The sequence below is a fragment of the Capsicum annuum genome, chromosome 3 (genome assembly GCF_002878395.1).
Source record: "Capsicum annuum cultivar UCD-10X-F1 chromosome 3, UCD10Xv1.1, whole genome shotgun sequence".
Taxonomy (NCBI): Eukaryota; Viridiplantae; Streptophyta; class Magnoliopsida; order Solanales; family Solanaceae; genus Capsicum; species Capsicum annuum.
Genome location: NC_061113.1, coordinates 28,518,928 through 28,539,512, shown reverse-complemented (window position 1 = coordinate 28,539,512; position 20,585 = coordinate 28,518,928). Strand labels below are relative to the sequence as shown.

At 34.2% G+C, this 20,585-nt stretch overlaps 2 protein-coding genes across 3 annotated transcripts in view; one reads left to right on the top strand and one right to left on the bottom strand.

Annotated features, from left to right (window-relative positions):
• The first annotated feature begins 5,582 nt into the window (after positions 1 to 5,582).
• Positions 5,583 to 11,362, top strand: LOC107864032 (UDP-glucuronic acid decarboxylase 2). Its single transcript, XM_016710284.2, has 7 exons — positions 5,583 to 6,638; positions 6,738 to 6,885; positions 7,791 to 7,870; positions 8,597 to 8,680; positions 8,793 to 8,867; positions 10,369 to 10,461; positions 10,849 to 11,362. The coding sequence occupies exons 1-7, from the start codon at positions 6,021 to 6,023 to the stop codon at positions 11,068 to 11,070; spliced, it is 1,320 nt and encodes a 439-aa protein (XP_016565770.2). The 5' UTR covers positions 5,583 to 6,020; the 3' UTR covers positions 11,071 to 11,362.
• Positions 11,363 to 12,120: 758 nt separating this feature from the next.
• LOC107864033 (small nuclear ribonucleoprotein Sm D2) overlaps positions 12,121 to 20,585 on the bottom strand; it is a 17,452-nt gene continuing 8,987 nt past the window's right edge. The window contains exons 1-6 of one of the 2 annotated variants that reach the window (XM_016710285.2): positions 16,756 to 16,898; positions 15,450 to 15,477; positions 14,499 to 14,573; positions 14,128 to 14,232; positions 13,826 to 13,944; positions 12,121 to 12,428 (exon numbers count right to left, since the gene is read on the bottom strand). In XM_016710285.2, coding sequence (XP_016565771.1) covers positions 13,828 to 13,944; positions 14,128 to 14,232; positions 14,499 to 14,573; positions 15,450 to 15,477; positions 16,756 to 16,760 — 330 coding nt within the window. In that variant the 5' untranslated portion in view covers positions 16,761 to 16,898 and the 3' untranslated portion in view covers positions 12,121 to 12,428; positions 13,826 to 13,827. Of the gene's footprint in view, positions 12,429 to 13,825; positions 13,945 to 14,127; positions 14,233 to 14,498; positions 14,574 to 15,449; positions 15,478 to 16,755; positions 16,899 to 20,585 lie in introns of those variants that run through there. The other variant, XM_016710286.2, reaches the window with a different exon arrangement.

The window sequence follows — 20,585 nt, the reverse complement described above, 5'->3', positions numbered from 1 at the left end:
TGACATGGAATAGTTACAATTTACCGAGGACATAACTCTAGATAGAAAGGTGTGGAGGACACATATTAGAGTAGATTAGTAGGATGGGGGCTAGTAGTTATAGCGTTTTACGGGTAATATCTCATTCTTGGTGTTTTTGGGTGTTGTTTGTGATTTCTGATAGATTATTGATGGTATTGTTTGGTAATAATCTTGCTTCTGCTATTTTTTGTTGTTTTGTAAATACCCAGTGTTTTTTGTTCTTATATTATAGTATTTTTTTTTCTATGTTGTTTGATCTCGAGTTGGAATCTATCAAAAACGGTCTGAGCATATTCTATCCTTCCTATCTTTTCCAGATTCCACTATGTGAGAATATAACGGTATCCTGTTGTATTTTTCCTAACTAATGGGAGACTCTTTTTAACGTCCGAGAAACACTTCCTTTCTGAGTTATTCTTTATTTTTTCCAAATAGAAATGGATGTTATTTGGTTCATTTTTCTAATAGAAATGAGTTATTCTTTAGTTTGAGGAGATGTTAAGAAACGTTTGAAATCTTGATCTGAAATTACAGGTTTGGGTCAAGGGATTGATTTGAAGTTCACATTTTATTTACCCATGTAACTTGAATTTAAAAATTTATATTTTACTCGCAAAAATAAAAATCTAACAATTTATGAAAATTACCAAAATTTCCTCATACGGAATGAGAAGATATGGCCAATTGGAGAAGGAAAGCGGAGATTTAATGAAAAGTTACATTTTTAATAAATATTGGTTGACAGTATGAAGTAAAGTAGGTTTGAGTAATTACTTTTACAATATAATTTTTTTTTTATAAAATTTAAAATTATAAGGTGAGTTTAAATTTTCTTAAAATATTAGAATCACAAATTTGAAATAAAAGAAATTCTACCATTTATGTGAGTTAAAATTTGAAATGAAAATTTCAAGTTAGGATTGAAATTTTATTCAAAATATCAAAAACAAAAGCAAATTTTAAATCAAAACTTCAAATAGAAATATCATACATGTACTCTTTTTAGTAGGCTAACAACCTAACAGAATAGCTAGCTAGATGCCTTTCAGTGGGGAAACTCATATATAGTACTCACTTAAAAGATTGTACATTTCAAACTTGTGTCACTACCACCAAATTTCGGTCCTTACAAATCTATTTTCTCAACAACTAAGCTAGTAAGATTATGAATAATATCTCTCACTTTTCTAAATAATAATTAAAAAAATATGACACACTTTTCTTTTTATACTTATTTTAAATTATAATTTTTTTTATTTTTTTATTTTCTTAGACTTGTTCCTTGTCAAGTCAAAATTCACGGAGAGGGTAGTTGGTTAGCTACTCTTTGTCCATTTTTACTTATCGACTAAACTAAAAATTGACAACAATACTCATCATGTTTGAAAAATCAATAGATAATTCATCTTTTTGTGTCCGTCTTACCCCTACGGCTAAATATTATTCATGATTCATATATTTTTCAAATCATTAAGTTTATTTTTTCAAAGGCTGGATATAGTAAAATTATCATTATCATTTATTAATTCTTAAGATGTGTGTTAAGTCAATAATGAATAAGTTAAGAGAGTAATATATAAAAGGCATATATAGAATAGCCAAATGTCCTTAACGGGAAACTTATAATAAGGCCAAACACAATGACATGTTTGTCGACTTGGCACGATTTTTTATTTTGACATCTAAAGTGGATATTGTTCATTTTAAGCACCTCAACTAACACTCTAGTGTGTCATTTTGACATTTTTTTTTACTTACCTGAAGGCGCGTAGAAATTTTTTTTCAGTTGATGTGACATTCAAGTTGACCCACAAACAGTATATTAACTCACCCCATTAGTTTATGCCATCTTCCTTATTTTTAACCACTATTTTTCTAATCTTAAGCTTATTTAATGATGAAAATTATTTTTTCACCATTAATTTATGCTAGTTAAAGTTGATTTTTTCATATTTTTTGAGATTTGCATGGTAAATTTTTAATTATGAAGCAATATGTAGTTTGATTTAAAAAAAATTGGTAAAAGCACATGAAACTACGATTACAAATTTCTATTATATTTTTAATTGATATCGGTGTCATCGAATTCATTTTGAAAGGTATGGAAGAAAGACGGAGATGTTCGTCGACGTCATCACCGAACATGTTGATGGCGTCCACATCGTCAATGTTCATCGCTATTGCTGTTCCTTGGTCTTCCAAGTTTGCTAAAATAGTGCACCACCATTGGCTTCATTCTTCAAATTTTGATTTTATTTCTTCTCCGAGGAGTTAAAATTTGGGGTTTTAGAGTTTGTGGTGTTGTGTTGGATGTGTTTTGTACAGTTGGATTTGATTGGGCCATGACAACTATGTGTCGTACCCGACCAACTATCAAATCCATAGCACGCAAGTTACCTAATTTTTCTAACTCATACACCAAATTACTTGGATTTCTACTTTTCCTAACTGAATTGTAAATGATGTCATTTAAATTTCTGCATTAATATTAATAAGATAATCTGTTGTTAGTTGTAAAAAAATTGTTAATTAATCGCTAACTGGTAAGTTATGAATAATATCATGATACTCTACTAGTTAGGCGTTTGCTAACAAAGTAGCTAAGTGTCTTCAATTGGAAAAGGTTATTATAAAAATGCTGCAGTTTGCCATTTTAATTTAGGAAAAATTAACCAAATCATAACTTAACTTACCATGATTATTTAAAATCTCAATTATTTTAATAATTACATATATTTTTGATTACTTAAAGCTCAGATATGAAATTAGCTTCAAAAGATATGAAATTTTTACTTTAATTTACTCAATTGGATATTCAATAATATCCCTCTCTAGTAACTCCACATAAAAGAATGCGTAATACGTGGGTCCTTGACTTAATGAGTATTACCTGTTATAAGTTGGATTATCTGGAAACATAAAATAAAGGGAACTAGTAGATGTGTTTTAGTTTTCTTAATTGGAATTAGTTGACCAAAAATTGATATTTAATATTAAGACTGATATTTAATAGTAAGACAAAGATGATTTTGAAAATAATAATAAAAGTGGCCCCTCAATGACTGTCCTTAACTGCATAACCAATGAACTTCCTACATTCAAGTTAATACAAAGATTATTCTTTCATTTTTTGTGTTAATTATAATTTAGAAAGTCATATCCATGTCCATGAGCTGTAAATGGTCTGGACCCTCAATGGTATCACGTTACTACTACTTACTTTGATGACAAAATCATAATTAAACTAATTGGAACTGTAGTTAATTATTCCATTAATGTAAGGAATTCATTTTCTCATTAACATTTTTCACTGTTACAGACAATGAGGTACCAATAGTTAACTGAAATTGGTTGATTACCTAAAAAATTGAAAATTTTGAAATAGATAAGTAAATGTTTGCTTGGATTGATTTACTGTAAACTAATAACGCCAAAGCAAATCTTTCACAAACTTTTTCTGAATGTAAAGGGACTTTCGAAAAGCATAAATTTTGATATGCTTATATTACGAAAGATGTTGGAGTAACAAGTACTTCTCTATTTTTAATTAGAGGTCTCGAGTTCGAGCCCTGGGTATGAAGTCGTTTTTGGAAGGAAGCATCTTACCATCAATAATTGAACTTCTCGATGCGAATCGAGATAAGTTGGGCTTCAGCATGTAATCGGATTTCAAGCGAGAAACAAAAAAAAAATGCTTAGATTTCATCTTTCACCTTAAAAAAAAAATTAAAAAAATTAGATAAGATGAACAACTTTTTAAATTGATATTGTGTGCTAAACTTTTATCGAGTATCTAAGATTCTCTATCGTCACAATAAATTTGTTTTATTAAAAACTCAACAAAGAGGGGGGAAATAGCCCACAATATATGAAACTGTTGAAATTTGAATTCCCCTCTTGTTCGATTTTTACGCTTAATTAGTCATTAGCCTATATTAGGATCAAAATGTTCATCATCTTATCAAAAAACATACAATTCATAGAGAAAATAATTTTATTTTTTTAAAATCAAAATCAAGTAAACTTCATGTTCGATCCGAACCCAACTGGATTCATATCAAGTACCTTTTTATCGTGAAGATATTAGTATTATCCAATAAATTATACCGTTTAGAATTAGTGTGGTGATGAACAGACTGTTGGAATGTTGATTTATCCAGGATTCTTTTGGAAAAATAAAATATATTACTGTTAAGTGAACAAATCTATGAAGGACAGAGAAAGGTTGTTTAGAAGATAAGCATTCTTTATTTTAATTTTAAAATTGTAGATTCAAATTAAAAATAAGAGTTTCAAGGAATTAAAAATACAAATTTATAAAGAGAAGTCATTTTATTAGATTGTTGAGATTAGAGATTAGTAAATTAGTACATGAAAATGTAATCTGCTTAATTTGTTTAAGTTTGAGCTAGTCACTAGTTTAGTCAATAATACTTTAATTCATTGCAACTCATCATAAAATATACTGTAGCTCACATTGATTCCCGAAATCTTGTCAATATTTTAAAAAATATAGGTTTTAAAATTTGATACGATATACATAACCATAATAAAAAAATAATATTATTTTATTAGATACTAAAAGTTATAAAAGAATAAATAAAGAAAATAAAACTTAGTGAGAATTGATCAGGTTAAGTTAAACCCAACTTCTTAACCCATTTCACTTGTTAGAGTTGTGACCCGAATTTTATTGGTTTGTTCCTAGAAGTTTTGCGGTGTTATTCTTGTTTGTGATTTTCAATGGGTCAGTGATGGTAGCGTAGGTATTGGCCACCGGGGTATGGACCTTTATGTTTTTGGGCTTAGAACCTATTTGTATCTACGTACTATATAAGTGTAATTTAATGGGTTATTTTCGTTATTCAGAAAATTCAATCTTGTCCATACTGTACTCTCTCCATTATAGTGAAACCTCCTCTGCCTCTACTCGTAATTTTTCCCGCAAAAATTTTCACATAAATTTATATGTTGTTCTTGTTTTCTTTTACTTATAGTTTGCTTACTGTGTTCGAATCATAACATCACTGTGTGGAACTTCCAAATCAATAAACCCTACTTATTAACTCCATTTATCTTAATCCACTCAACTTCAATTTAACCGGCATAAAAGTATTAGTTATTTCAATTTTACCACACATAAAATAATATTCTAATTCCATCCTAAATTTATGTGTATATATATATATTAATTATGTAAATTTATAATTATAAACTAAATATTATTTAATTAATTTATACATGAATACCACACTTTCTAACTAACAACATATCAAATCTTAATGAAACAATTAATTGATTACATTTTTACCAGCTATCAAATCAGGCACCATCAAAAAATGGATTACCTTTTTACCAGCTATCAAATTAGGCACCATCAAAAAATGTGGTGCATGTGGTGCAGTGGATGGGTTGCTCCTTCCTTAATCAGAGGTCTCTGTTTTGAGTTATTAATATGAAAAAATTCTTAATAGGGAGCGCTATCCCCGAATGAAGTCCTATCCGATATAAATTCGAGTTAGTCGAACTTCAATTCGAATTTCGAACACCAAAAAATAATAATTAAAAAAAAAACTATCAAATTACCCAAAATGCATCTCAAAATCTAAGGAAAGTAAAGCTATCTTTGAATGAAAAAAAATTAATAAAAAGGGGCCATCTTTGGTGGATCTATTCAAAACTGAAAAAAAAAAAAAATTGCTCATGTACCACTTTAACAATAAAGCAAGCAACACTAACCTAATTTTAACTTACATTAAGAAAAGTCAAGAGTTTAACTTCAACAATTAGCTCCACGCGCCAGCACATAACGTGTGCTAACAATTCCCGGCGAAAAATCCTCTTCTCCTGCCCCTTATATTTATATCCAACAAATTCACACCTAAAAAAAAAAAAAGAGAACTATCCTTCCTTGAGGCTCATCTTTTTTCTCTCTTTTGCTCATAATTTACAAATTTAATATACAAAAATATTTGAGAGAAGAAAGAGAGAAACTTATTATGGCGTCTGAATTGATCTACCGAGGACCGGAATCACAGCCGATCCCCGATAGTTACCATCCGAAACCACATAAGCCATGGCTTAGTGTAATTCGGCCCATACGTTACTTGCTACGTGAACAGAGGATTGTTTTTCTATTAGCAGGCATTGCTATTGCCTCTATTATTTTCGCTTTTTCACCATCGTCCCGTTCGGGTGAGTTAAGATACACCAACAATGCCATCTACGACTCGAATCTGCCCACGGAATCGACACAATCTTCGGTGGCACACCGAATGGTTTACCAGAATCGGGTCGGTTTAGGATCGTTTAATTCGGGAGGGAAGATCCCGTTGGGATTGAAACGTAAAGGATTGAGGATTGTGGTTACTGGTGGTGCCGGTTTTGTAGGTAGCCACCTTGTGGACCGGTTGATTGCAAGAGGTGATAGTGTGATCGTCGTTGATAATTTTTTTACGGGTAGAAAAGAGAATGTTATGCACCATTTTGGTAACTCTAGATTTGAGCTTATTCGACACGACGTCGTTGAGCCACTTTTGCTTGAGGTTGACCAGATCTATCATCTTGCTTGTCCTGCTTCTCCTGTTCATTATAAGCATAATCCCGTCAAGACTATTATATCCTTTTTACTTTTTCGTCATTAGTATTTGTTATTATCAATTCAATTTTGATACTTCCATTTGCGGATATTCTATTCCTTGACGAAATTATTTTACAAGACTAATGTGGTGGGGACATTGAACATGCTGGGATTGGCTAAACGAGTCGGTGCACGTTTTCTGCTAACGAGCACCAGCGAGGTGTACGGTGATCCACTTGAACATCCACAGAAGGAGACATACTGGGGCAACGTTAATCCCATCGGTAAGATTTTTTTCTTTATTTCTTTTATATTCGATTTGATTTTCTGTACAATAATAATCCTTCATGAATTCAGATATAAAATTTCTAGCTTTTTTTTTTAAAATAAATTTATATGTTTAAAAGCTGTAGCTTAGAAAAGTGGAGCCACGTGTTAAACAAATATGACAATTATTAATGTTTTTTCCTTAGATCCGGTCAGGAAAATTTAATTTATGTCAACGATGAAACCGTGATTTGCGGGTCCGGCCGTTTCATTCACATATCTGTTTCACTTTCATTTAATTCAATTTGGCGCGCCTTTTTCTCTAGACGGTTCTCCTTATTTTATTATTATGAGTATTATTATTGAAGGTTTTGTCCTAGAAAAATTAAATTAGCTTATGTAATAAATTTCTTGTCTTTAATAAACTCAATTTGTAATCATAACTTGTGAACTAGTGATCCACGGAGTTAGTTGAGAAGAATGAATCTCAGATTAAAATTTTAGTAAAAAATAAAATATTAGGTGATTTTTTTATGTGTTCTAGTCTTGGTGAACAAGTAATTGTTGAAAGATTAGTGAATTCGTAATTAAGGATGCGGCCTAATGGTCATTAACGTGAGTTGAAAATCGTGAGGTTTTACATTCCAATAAAAGATATAACAATGAATAATTTTAATTTCTTTCCATCTATCCTAGTTTCAGTAGAATCACAATTACTATTAAAAAAGGGAAATTAAAAGATTGCTGAATTTGTATTCTCTACTTGGCTGAATTTGTATTCTCTACTGCAGCTGAATTGTACCTTGAATACCCCGCAGACTAAGCAGGATGGTCTGTTTTGTTTTTTGTGTATTATTATTATAAAGTAAAAGTGGAACAGTTGTTGTAAGTGTGGGGTTTACTGACCAATAAAGAAAAACAGGTGTCCGAAGTTGCTACGATGAGGGAAAGAGAACGGCTGAAACATTGACCATGGACTACCACAGAGGTGCTGGCGTCGAGGTTTCTACTTTTCTTCTCCCTTTTTTACACCCAGTCCACATTAAATTAGTTATGTTATCTTCTATAATTGATGTGTACACTTGATCATTTAGACTTCATATATCAGAGTAACTTTTCTAGTAGTATTACATTGTTAAGAAACACAACATTGGCATTCAAGGATGTTTTGCTAATGGTTAATGAAGCGGGTTGAGAAGTACGAGGTTTTAGGTTTAATTAAATCTGGTAGAAACAAAATATTAGGTAATTTCTTGACATCTGTTTTATTCCTCTAATGCACACGTACTTGGTCACCAATAAAAGTAAAGTTATATTTATCAACATTAATTAATATTGTATATCCCTGAAGTTAAATCTACCGTAGCCTGGGGCGGAGCTACTCTTCGGGTAGGGGTTCATTTGAATCCTCTTTGGCGGAAAATTATGCTATACATACATGGTTAAAATTATTATATATATGTATATAATATGTTGAACCCTCTTCGATTAGTTCGTATATTCACTTATGAAACCCCTTGGTGAAAATCCTGGCTCCGCCACTGACCGTGACCGTAGCAAGTTAGTTAGTTTCCATTTTAGTTAGTTTCCATTTTTATCAGACTGATAATTACTGTTTATCATGGATAAATGCCCGTAATTACTTGATAAGTGATCTGATTATACTTTTTATATCACATATACAACGAATGCTGGTAAAATTTTGTTGACGTATCTATATGGTTGCAGGTGAGAATTGCCAGGATCTTTAACACCTATGGACCCCGTATGTGCATTGATGATGGTCGCGTTGTAAGCAACTTTGTCGCTCAGGTGAACATTTCCACTTGCCCAATTATTTAATTCTAACGTATAACAACGTTAATGGATTCTTAAACTATGCATTGAAAAAAGAACAAAAATCTTATATAAAATTTGTATACAGGCTTTAAGGAAGGAGCCATTGACTGTTTATGGTGATGGGAAACAAACAAGAAGTTTCCAATTTGTTTCAGATCTGGTACTTTTCTCTCTATTCTTCCTTCTTCTTTAGCTTAGTTTAATACGTTACTTTTTCATTTTTTTTAATGCCTTCTTTCTAAGTGGCTTTCAAAGGTATGATTCTTTTAAATAATTTGACCGGTCATCTAGGTTACATTGTACATTATGATTAGAAGAAAAATTAATAACGTGGACCTAAGGGGTCCCTAGTCTGTTGCAAGATTAAAATAGTATGTGGAAGCACATGCCATGTTGAAGTATAAGCCAGAGCTCTGGGACCAGCATTTTTATTTCCATGTATTAACTTTGGGACCCTTTTTCTTGTCTTACTTCTTGTTAAGCAACCTGCAGGTTATACCTGTGGTTATTTATTGGGAAAAAGGTGCGAAAAATATCTATACTTTGGCGAAATTTGCAGTTACGCATCCTGAACTTTGCGAGGATCCTATGACCCCCTAGACTATTTTTTACCGTATTTAACTGGCATATATTTGACCATTTGGACCACTGTGTGTATTCCACGCGCATTGAGCGCGTAAGAAAAAATGTGTGATAAGGGGAAAATATATGACAGTTAAATACGGTAAAAAATAGTCTAGGGACTCATAGACTAATAGGACCCCCACAAAGTTCAGGATGCGTAACTGAAAATTTCGCCTAAGTACAGGTATTTTTCGTACATTTCTCCCTTATTTATTTAGATAGGCTCGAATGGCCCCTTCTCATCATGAAAATGTACCTAATCATGGTTCGTTATGGAACTTAATAATCATGGAATAGACTGGATTATCATATTATAAGTTCATAACCCTAGTCCATTCGCATTTTGGGTGAAACAAATCTACTTAGCCTTTGATTCTGGTTAGTAAGAGAGATCTTGAACGAAGAAATAGACCCTAGAAGTTTAAAAAAGTGCTATCTTGAACAATTGCAATAATTGAGTTCACCGATATTCCTGGTATAGTAGATGCTATCGCGCACACAATATTCAATTCAATGGAATGAGAGGATATTTCTTGGTTTCATTCGGTCATTAGTAACTTGATTATATGTAAATAATAGTAGATAGAAATAACGATTGTAAGGAATCCTATTAAAACCAAGAAATATAGGGTTAAAAGTAATTTTTGTGCAAATATAAGTTGTCACACCACGTCCAGTTTCTGAAAAAATGTTGTTATACCTTGTTAGCATAGCCGGAATTTCTAGTGTAGCGCTAAGGTGGTTAAATAATTGTTTCAAGCGTAGGTTCAAATCCTGGAAGTGGTGGTGTTGTATTTTTTTTTCTAGCCCTCTTGTTAAAATTTCCAACTCTGCTACTGTAGAAACATTAGAGATTCTTTATTTGTCACTGTCAAACGGTGTTGGTCTTGCTGTGTATTAAAAGAGGTTGACAGTGTATAATAACAAATGGCTGTTTCTGAGACCAATTATATAGAAAATCTACAGACCCAAGGTCTGTGACCTTGAGATTTCATAATAAAGAAACTAAACTTGTTTTACTTTGTTTAATTGTGAAGGTTGAGGGCCTAATGCGCTTGATGGAAGGAGAACACGTCGGGCCCTTCAACCTCGGAAACCCTGGCGAATTCACAATGCTTGAACTTGCTAAGGTATGTAACGACACACTGTTGAACTTCCATATTGGTACTGTGTTTCGTTTGCACTGACATTTTACAGCTTAGTCGAATCTAAAAAGTCAGATTTCCTGTTGTCAATGTATCATAGTTTGGTCGTAAAAATTTGCAAGTTTGTCCACTTTAGAACAACTTCCGACATGTGGCGTCTGAAGTTTCATATGGATGAAGTTTAACCATTTTTGCCTTAATTTCAGTTAGACATTTCTCAAGCCTAACTTCCTGACACATCTTATCTTAAATTGTTTTGAAGTGATTAGACATGCAAAATTTTAAAAACTGGATATAGATTTGGCAATACCTAAATAAGGTGGCCCGTGAAATTTTTACCATTTTGGTGACATGTGTCATTTAATGGTGCAGGTGGTCCAGGAAACCATTGACCCAAATGCTCAGATTGAACACAGACCAAACACAGAGGATGACCCACACAAGAGAAAGCCTGACATCTCCAGGGCTAAAGAGTTACTTGGTTGGGAACCAAAAGTGGCTCTCAGAAAAGGTCTGCCTATGATGGTTCAAGACTTTAGGCAACGTATTTTTGGTGACCAAAAAGAAGATAGTTCAAAGGTTAGCACAGCTTAATAGAAGACGAGTACATGTATGTTTGGATATTGTTATGGTGTTTTTAACTCAGTCAGGGACCAAATGCACGGCGGCGAAAGATGACTACTCTTTGTGCTCATTTAGTTTCAGCAGAAGTGCAGGCAGCAGAAGACTGAACCCCCCATCGTCTAGTTCTTTGAATAGTTGGTTCATGTTACATTTTCCTGTCAATTTTGTAATTCTATATTATCCTTTTTTGAACAGTTGATGTAGACCACCAACCTCCATTATTATCATAAGAATAAACAGGTTCCTATTTTTTTCTTTTTAATCTAGGTACTTCTGATTGTCACACCAATAAAGGAAATAACGTACGTACCTGATGGATTGTTAATACGAAATTATCCAACATTTTAAGTATATACAATGATTAATTAATGAGCCACGCACCCAATGCTTAAAAAGGACCAGCATACGAATACCTTTATGCGTTCCTATAGAATGAGAGTTATTATGAAGCCCTCTCCTTGTCAAGTTGCTTTCAATTACTACTTGTTCGATTCAAAAGGCGAGCCTCCTAACTAGTTTTATGGGTTGGGTTGCTTTGAATATGAGTAATTCCTAAAGAAAAAAGCGAATCTCAGAATTTTTATTGAGAGAAATATATATACATATAAATTTAAATCATTTATCTTCTTCCCCAAAACCCGAAATGGAGTGGATCGCTTCTGCCATCGAAATGAACACACAGCCTGATCCAAATACTTCTACAATCCGAAAATTCTCACAGCCTGATCCAAACATTTCCTCTTTTTCAGCACTTCGTGAATCTTCCCCTCTTATATGTATGTGTACAACCGTATAAAATTAGTCTAATTTATTTATACCAACTAAAAAAACAAGGAGGCAGCTGTTTGTGGAAAGATTACGAGATTGAATTAGTGATGCAACCACCGGAACAACGGGCAAGGGTAAATTCTACACTTCATTTATCATATTCAGTTCATTTGGTTACACGTTCCTCCATTTCAAAATCCACTCTTTCATTTGTCCAGCCAAAACTAGACCAAAATTAAGTAGACAAGCTCATTCAACGGTTCACAATGGCAATGCATCTGGAATATTAAGTACATACCAGCCGATCATAGCATTCAACATACACGAAAAGCACTTAAACCTCCAATGTTTACAAGAAGTTTGTGAAGAAGATAATCAGAGAATTGTGTAGCAGAACAGCAAAATCCTATATTAAGTCTTACAGCACCCTACAGCAATTAAAGGTGGCGTTCTGCGTAGGCAAATTCCCGATATTTCCTGAATGCGAAAGATTATACAGTACTGATCCAACTCCTAGCTGCTCACAAGTTTTGCTCCAAACCACACCAAGTCGAATGCACCTACATTACACGAATGTATTAGGAATTACGAAGAAATGGTCAAATATCATACAGAAAAGAAAACACTGTGGGAACACCAATGTGCCCAAACTTGGGGCCAAGGAAATAAATTAACAATGTTCATAACCACCCAAAAGTTGCATTTCTAGTAGAAAAACACACCAAAAAGGAAACCAGGAAACGGAACATTTTTTTTTTTGTTTGTTTTGATAACCATGGTGTCCGGACCAGCTTAAGAGCACCTCGACTAGCAACTGGTACTAGGTAAGAGGGTGTTTGGAAGAGCTTTTACAAAGTAGCTTTCAAAGTAAAAGCTAAAAGCCATAAGTAGGGGAGACTCTACTTTTGGCTTTTGGCTTATTTTGTACTTTTTGGGCTTAAAAGTGAGTGCTTAAAAGCACTTTTTACCTTTGCCAAACACTACTAAAACTAAAAGTGTTTAAAAGCCAAAAAAACTTTAAAAAAAGCCCCAAATCCAAACACCCTCTAACTCTATCCACCAAGGATGGAACACATGGGAAGAAATCACCAAGTGTTTGCCTCCACAAAAATGTATGGAAAACAGTACATGTACATGCTTCCTTAATCCCTTGCCCTGCCCTATGAGGGCAGCATTCTGAGCACAAGGTGAGCTCTTTTAGTAAATCAAATATCATGTACCACTTTTCCTGTCCCGATATTTCATTGCTTAACCTGGAGAATAGAACATGCAGATTTTAATCCTATAGTTGTTTCCTAGTCCCTAGTCCCAACCATTGAGTTTCCTATCGTTTGTATACAACATTACAGCTACTTCGGGGGTAGTGGCATGGACTGCGTACATTTTACCCTCCTCAGACACCACTATGTGGGAATATACTGGGTTTGTTGTTGTTGTATACAACATTACAAACAAATTATTCTCCATATGTTTATCGGACCACTATATTTCATTTATTATCAATCTTCATAGTTCATCAAATACCAGTACCTCTTTTTCTGTCTCAATATCCCTAGCCTGGCAAAAGAAGAACATAATACTTCTCTAGTTATCATTTCCCAATTAATTCTTTTTTTTTTTTTTGAAAGTGATTACTTTTTCCTGCAACTAATTCTCACTCAACGACAGCTTGTTCACCAATTCATTTCCAGAAAAGACAATTATAAAGTGCTAAAAGTTGAATCATTTTTGAAGTTCCAAATTTATTTATAAAATTTTGATGAATTCACATTAATGAATTCAACAAAATTAACTGGGCATTTACATTGTTTTGTACCAAACATTTGATTGCACAATAAAAGATCAGAAGGTGATTGCACTTCAGAAATGGACCAATGAAATGAACTAGCTCCAAATTTAATTAAAATTTCTCCAACCAACATCAAAACACCAAGCAATGCCAAAGATACAGTAATACCTCTACTTGGGATTTCGGAGGACAATGATGACAGAATCTCCCCGAAGGAACATCTTGCTAATAAACCTATCTTTGTTAACAGGAAGAGCTTTCTTTTTTCCTTTTCCAGTCTTGGGCACCTGAAGAATAAACATAAAAAACTTTGGTAAGTGGAGCCTTTTGGTGCAAGTTTCAAATCCAAGACACATTGTCTTGGGAACCTAAACAGTGAACACAAACTTTGGTAACTGAAGTTACAAAGTCAAGATGCAATACATATTTTCCCAAAAAAAATCAGTTATGATCAACAAGAAAAAACGAACCTCGGTCCACATTTCTCTAACATTTTCAAGCACCATGTTGCAGTGACGATCAAAAGCCCTCACACGACCAAGAAGTTTCCTGTTGTTCCTACAGTTGATGAGCACCTAGAAGCCACAAAAAACAGCTGTAAGATAACATGCACAACACTGATGCCTTTCCACGTGCAAAACTAAAGCTTGAATCTAATTCCACAAGATTGAAATCTAAGATAAATGAGAAAGTAAACTGGCATGACTTTAGAAAGCAAATGGCCGACATAGACAAGGTTTCGGAACAGATTTAGTCTTTTTAAAAAAAAATAATTAGCATTACTAAATAAGCACGACAGACACAAAGACATCATCATAGGTGCTAAAATTCTATTAGATACCTGTGTGTTATTCTTAACACTCATCATCAAGACAGAAAGTGGGCCAGTATTGAACTCCTCTTCCTCATTTTTCCCCTGCAAGAAAAAACCTCCATTAGCAAAAATAAGACAACTTTCATAAAATCAGATAAGCAAATCATATCACCGGGGATTAATGAGGTCGATTCCTTGACCACACAAAAATAGGAGGACATATACTCTTCCGGTATGTACTTAAGCTGGAAATCTACCAATTAAAATTTTGAAGCTAAGCACTTCGACGTCTGGAAGGCAAACAAGAAGCAACCCATATGGAAAACAAACAATACGATCACATGTATGAATAAACATACCAAGAATAAGGGGGTGTTTTGATTAGCTTTTTTAAGTAATGTATAAGTTAAAAGCCAAAAAGAAGAAAAGACTGTCACAACACTTGCATGGAGGTGGCCGGTGGGAGCAACACAACAGTAGAAAATGAAATCTTCTAATTCAACCAACAGTTTTTATACTTGGAAGTTCTAATTTTTACAAAAATGTCATCCTAGCTATATTTGAAGTCCTAATTGATTTTGTCTTTTGATTTGTGAATATGGTAACCTCAACTGACCCCAAAACTTGTCAAAGTTAATGCTATGTGCTGAAAACGTTCAGTAGATCAAACAATTTCTGGTTCTTACTTTGAAAAGGGAGGTATAAACATATTTTTACAAATTAAAAGACGTACGAATGGCTAGAATATTATCAGATGTAATTTATAAAGCAAGTATGTATCTAGCAACAAAAGAAATCTAATGAAATACATGGCACTACGGTGAATAGAAAGGAAAAGTAAAGCAAGAACTAAGCAGTACACAGGCACTAAAACACAATATAGTTCACAACAAGGACATAAACCAACGAAAAAAATGAGAAAAATAAATAAAGAGAGCTGTGTATTAGGCAAAACACTTGTGAAGTAAGCTGACTTACAGGGGCAGTATCCTCTTCCATTGGCCGACTGCAAAAGAGCAAAAAAAGAAAACAATTAGGAACCTCCACTTGCTTATATTTGAACGATGCAAAAAACAGCAGGAACAGAGAAACAAATCAGCAATGAATATGAGAGGCTGACCAAGTTTTTTCTTACTTTTCTATTTGTACATCCTACAGCCTAGTTAGGCTTTTATTCTATCCAAAACAAGGGTTATATTACTGATGCGCACGGGATAACAGAGGTTTTAAGCTTTTGATAAAGTGGAGAATGAACAAAAGGAATTAAGATCATCAGTAGTAATAAAAGGCTGAAGGAGAAGGTGAATAGTCAAAAATCTAACCGCCCCATCTGCAAAGGCAATGATTTACAAAACCAGCGAGCTTACTAAGCAGAACAGATTTTTTAAACAGCATAAAGAACTCATAAAAGAAAAAGAAACACCCAAAACATGTGCACACCTTAGCATAAGCTAGTTATTTTTAATAACCGTGGTGTCCGGGAACTTGCACGTACCTCAACTAATTCCACGGTACTTGCTACCAATGTTAGAATAGATATAAGAAATCAACTAGTGTTTTGTTCCTACTGGGATTTGAACCAGAGAACTCACGGTGCAAAACCACTTCATCGTCTTAGCAAAAGCTAGTTATGGTCAGCTATATCAATCTATTAACTCAACTCAAACTTCCATTTCAAGACTAATAAAAATGTCTTTAAAGCCAATAGTACGAAACACCCGAATAAAACTGTACAAAATTGGTCCAAAAGATAGGTGCTATTAATTCTTCAATTTCCTCGTCTAACAAACTTACGTTACCTAGGCAAATTCTCTACTTCTTTGAAGCAAATTAGTCTTAACATACATAATCTACTGACAAGAAAAACTCAAAATCAGTATCAACAACATACCAAATACAAACCATAACTGGAGTCTGGGGAAGATAGTACGTATGCACCCTTCCCCCTACCTCGTAAAGGTAGAGAGACTATTTCGGATAGACGCTCGACTCAGGAAAAATATGTAAAACAAATACTTTAACGTGTAGCAACAGAGTGGCGTAAAGCTGAAAAAAGTTTAATTCTTCAACTTCCTCGTCGAAAAACCAACTTTACCCAGGCAAATTCACTACTACTTTGAAGCAAATTAGTCTAATATACATAATCTTCTACCAACAAACCCCCAAAATCAACATACCCAGAGTAATCCCACCACTGTACCCCTGCCTCGTAAAGAATAATATGTAAAGCAAATACAATAACGAAGAAGTCATGCTGAAAACAACAAGAACATGAAAAACTTACCTCATATTGGATCAAGTAGAAGAAAATTGAAGAGAAACAAAGAGGGAAAGTGGCAACAACAGAGCTAGGGTTTATAGAGGGGACAAGTGAAACAAAAAGATTCACACACAAAATGTTTTTAAGGTCACGATGGGCTGGGCTACTTATGGAAATGGATTATAGCCCAAATCTTCGTTTGGGTCCTGTTGATCATATTATGTAGTGGTAATATTTTTGTAAAAACATAAATAAATCCTACCAAATTGACCCCTAATTACTTCCTTCCCTTCACTTTATAAATTACAAATAATTTCTTATTTTATAATTTTTAGATACATAATTAGCATTTGAATACATAATTTTGAACTTAAAAATATAACAATCAATTACTTCATTTTTGCTCGAATACATATGTAGCATCCAAATACATAACTTTGAAGTTGAGATACATAATTTTGATTACTGAGATACATTCATTTCTGAAAGTATTTGATCGAAATACATAATATATTAACTAGATCAAAGGGAGATACATAATTAAAATTATGTATTCAAAAATTTATGGGTTTGTCTATGTATCCGATTGTATTTTTAAAAAAAAACTAGGCTATTAATAAAAAGGATAAGAATTTTATGTATTTTAGTAAACATAAGTTGAGATATTATGTAATTTTTAAAATATTTTTGGCGGATATTTTCATTTATATACTGCGACAAAAAGAAAGTTTATAATAAAACTAGCTCACCTTTTATTTACACAAAAAAAGTAGCCACAAAACAGTATATTTAATCTTCCTGACAATGCTGAAATGATAGTGATAGCTGGTGGAGTCACTCTGGTCCTTGGTTACTAGGTGGAGATTTTAACGAGGTTACTACATCTACTGAGAAATTTGGGGGATAAACTATTGGAGTTACTAGGACTGATAGGTTCATTCAGTGCCTCAACTACTGTGGAATGATAGATTTAGGCTTTAGCGGTAGCAAGTTTACTTGGACAAACCAGAGGCATAACAATCGGTTGATTCTAGAACGCCTTAACAAGTTTAATAGTAACGTTGCTTGGTTAGAGGCTTTCCCGAAAACCCATGTCAAGCACCTGCCCGTGTACACTCGAATCACTGCCCTATACTTCTTCAACTATCAACTCCACGACTGATCCAAAACAAACTTTTTCGATTAGAGTCAATGTGGACGTCCCATCCCTAATTCTCGTTTATGGTCTCCCACTCTTAGGATGCTTCCGATAATATCCGCATTCCCTCCATTATTCGGTTTAAAGATGATATCTTAAACTAGAACAAGAATGTTTTTGGAAATATATTCTACAAGAAACGATGCCTCATCTCTAAGCTAGCAGGAATCCAGGGATCGTCTTTCTACCCTACTAGTTTTTCCTTGCAAAATCTAGACATAGAGCTTACTAAGGATTACAAGGATCTGGTTCTCCTTAAACATGAATTCTGAAAAATTAAGTCAAGAGTGTCTTGGCTTAACGAGAGTGATGTAAATACCAATTTTTTTCATTTCTCGGTCCTCAATTTAAGGCGTAGGAATCGAATTGTAGCTCTTAGTGACGAGGTAGGCAACTGGGTGGAGGGTTACCAAAATCTGGAAAAACATATTATAGTTTTTTTCCATGAACTTTACTCGTCAGACCTTATTATTTCTTCGAAACAGTCCCCTTGTGCTCCTACCCATCTCTTACCTTCTTCGACGCATGCCTCTCTAGACCTTCCTGTGAGCCCGACTGAAATTGTGGCAGCCATCAATTCTTTCAAACCTTTTAAGGCTCCGGGACCTGATGGGCTACATCCGTTCTTCTTTCAAAAGTATTAGTCGATTGTGGGGAATTCTCTGCAACAGTTTTATTCCACAATCTTTAACCACTAGACCATCCCGGAATGCGTGAACCAAACTTATATCTGCTTGGTACCTAAATCTAGTACTGAAGAAACAAGTACTCAATTCCGGCCTATAAGCCCTTGCAATACCATTTATAAGGTAATTACAAAGATCTTGGTGAATCGAATCAAGCCTTTTTTGCAAGATCTGATTGGTCCGACTCAATCTGGCTTCTTGGCAGGAAGGAAGACTTCTGACAATGCAATAGTGGTTCACGAATTACTGCATTTCTTCAAAAAAACAAAGGTTGGATATAGTATATGATGTTAAAAGTTGATTTAGAAAAGGCTTTCGACCGGCTTAAATGCTCCTTTATACACGACATCCTTCTGTTCTTTAATTTCCCTCCAAATATGATCAAACTTATAATGTTGTGTATTTGTACCCCTGTAATATCTGTCCTGCTTAACGGCAATCTACATCTCCTTTTTCTTCTACTATGGGTATTCGTAGGGGAGACCCCTTGTCGCCGTATATCTTTATTATGTGCATGGAAAGATTTTTTCGCCGTATTGACATGGCAGTAGATCACCTTTTCTCTCATCTTCTTTTTGCAGATGACATTATTTTGTGTGGAGAGTTAGATGACATGACTATGACCTCAATCCCTACCATAATGTCTCACTTTGGAGCAGTTTCGAGATAAAGAATTAACTACTTTAAATCAAAAATCTTCTTCTTAGAAAATACGCCGGCTACCAAAAGGAATCTCACTGCAGGTTCCCTGAATATCTTGGAAGGCTCATCTTTTGGGAAATACTCGGGCTTCCCAATCTCAAATACCAAACTAGTTAGAGCTAATTATCATCTCATTGTTAACTTTAGGCGCCATCTGACTAACTAGAAAACTATTTTTCTATCTCTTGCGGTAAGAGCTACCTTAATCAAATCCACCTTTAACAACCTTCCTAATAATCTCATATAACTTCTTAAGCTCCCGAGATATATTATCAAATGCTTGGAATATTGTGAGCACAACTTCTTTTAGGGATCCACCCCAACCCAAAAGAAGATTCATCTCCTTAAATGGTCTACTCTTACAAAACCCAAGGACATGGTGGGATTGGGTATTTAGGACCTTCAGATAAAAAATAAAGCTCTTCTAGCGGGCACAACTTGGCGAGCTTTCCATTCAAACACAGTTTGGGCTAACCTTTTAAAAGGTAAGTATTCGCACCATAGTCGTCGTGCTCTCTCCGCTGCAATGTCATCGACTACTTGAAAAGCTCTACAGATTGGTTGGAAGCACAGCCAAGTAGGGCTTCGCTGGTAACCTGTCAGTGGGCAATTCATAAGTTTTTTTAACGATGCATGGGTTAAGCCAAATTTTCTTATTCGTAACTAAATTCACGGGCCTTTGCAAAGTCGGAAGGTGTCTTATCAAATCTCAAATGTTAGAAGGGAAGGCACATAAGATTTCTCTAAATTGTCGATCCAATTACCAGACTCTATGATCTCCCAAATTCAACGAGTGTACTTCCCCAAGTTTGCGAGCTCCTTCGATCGTATTTCTTAGGGTTTGACTACCACTGGGGCCTTTTCTGTGAAATCATGCATTGCAGCCCTAAAAAGTGCCTACGACACTACTCTTCCAATTAATCTACCCTCTCATAACCGTCACCTTACCTCTTTCACTTGAATTTAGAAGTTTTGTGTACCTCTTAAAGTAAAACACTTTTTGTGGATTCTGAATCATGGACGAAAGACAAATTCTAGCTTGCTCTACCATATCAAAGTAGTAGATTCTTCTATGTGTAGGCTTTGTAATTTAATGGCCGAGGAAACAAATGCGCACTTATTCGTGCTTTGTCCCAAGGTGGCACCGATATGGACCAACTTAGGAGTCACGAATCAAGTGAATGCTCTAGTTTTTATTGGTACTCATCTGTCCCGATGGTTGCATGATTTAGTTCACCTCTATTTTAACTAGGGTGTCAAACGGGCCG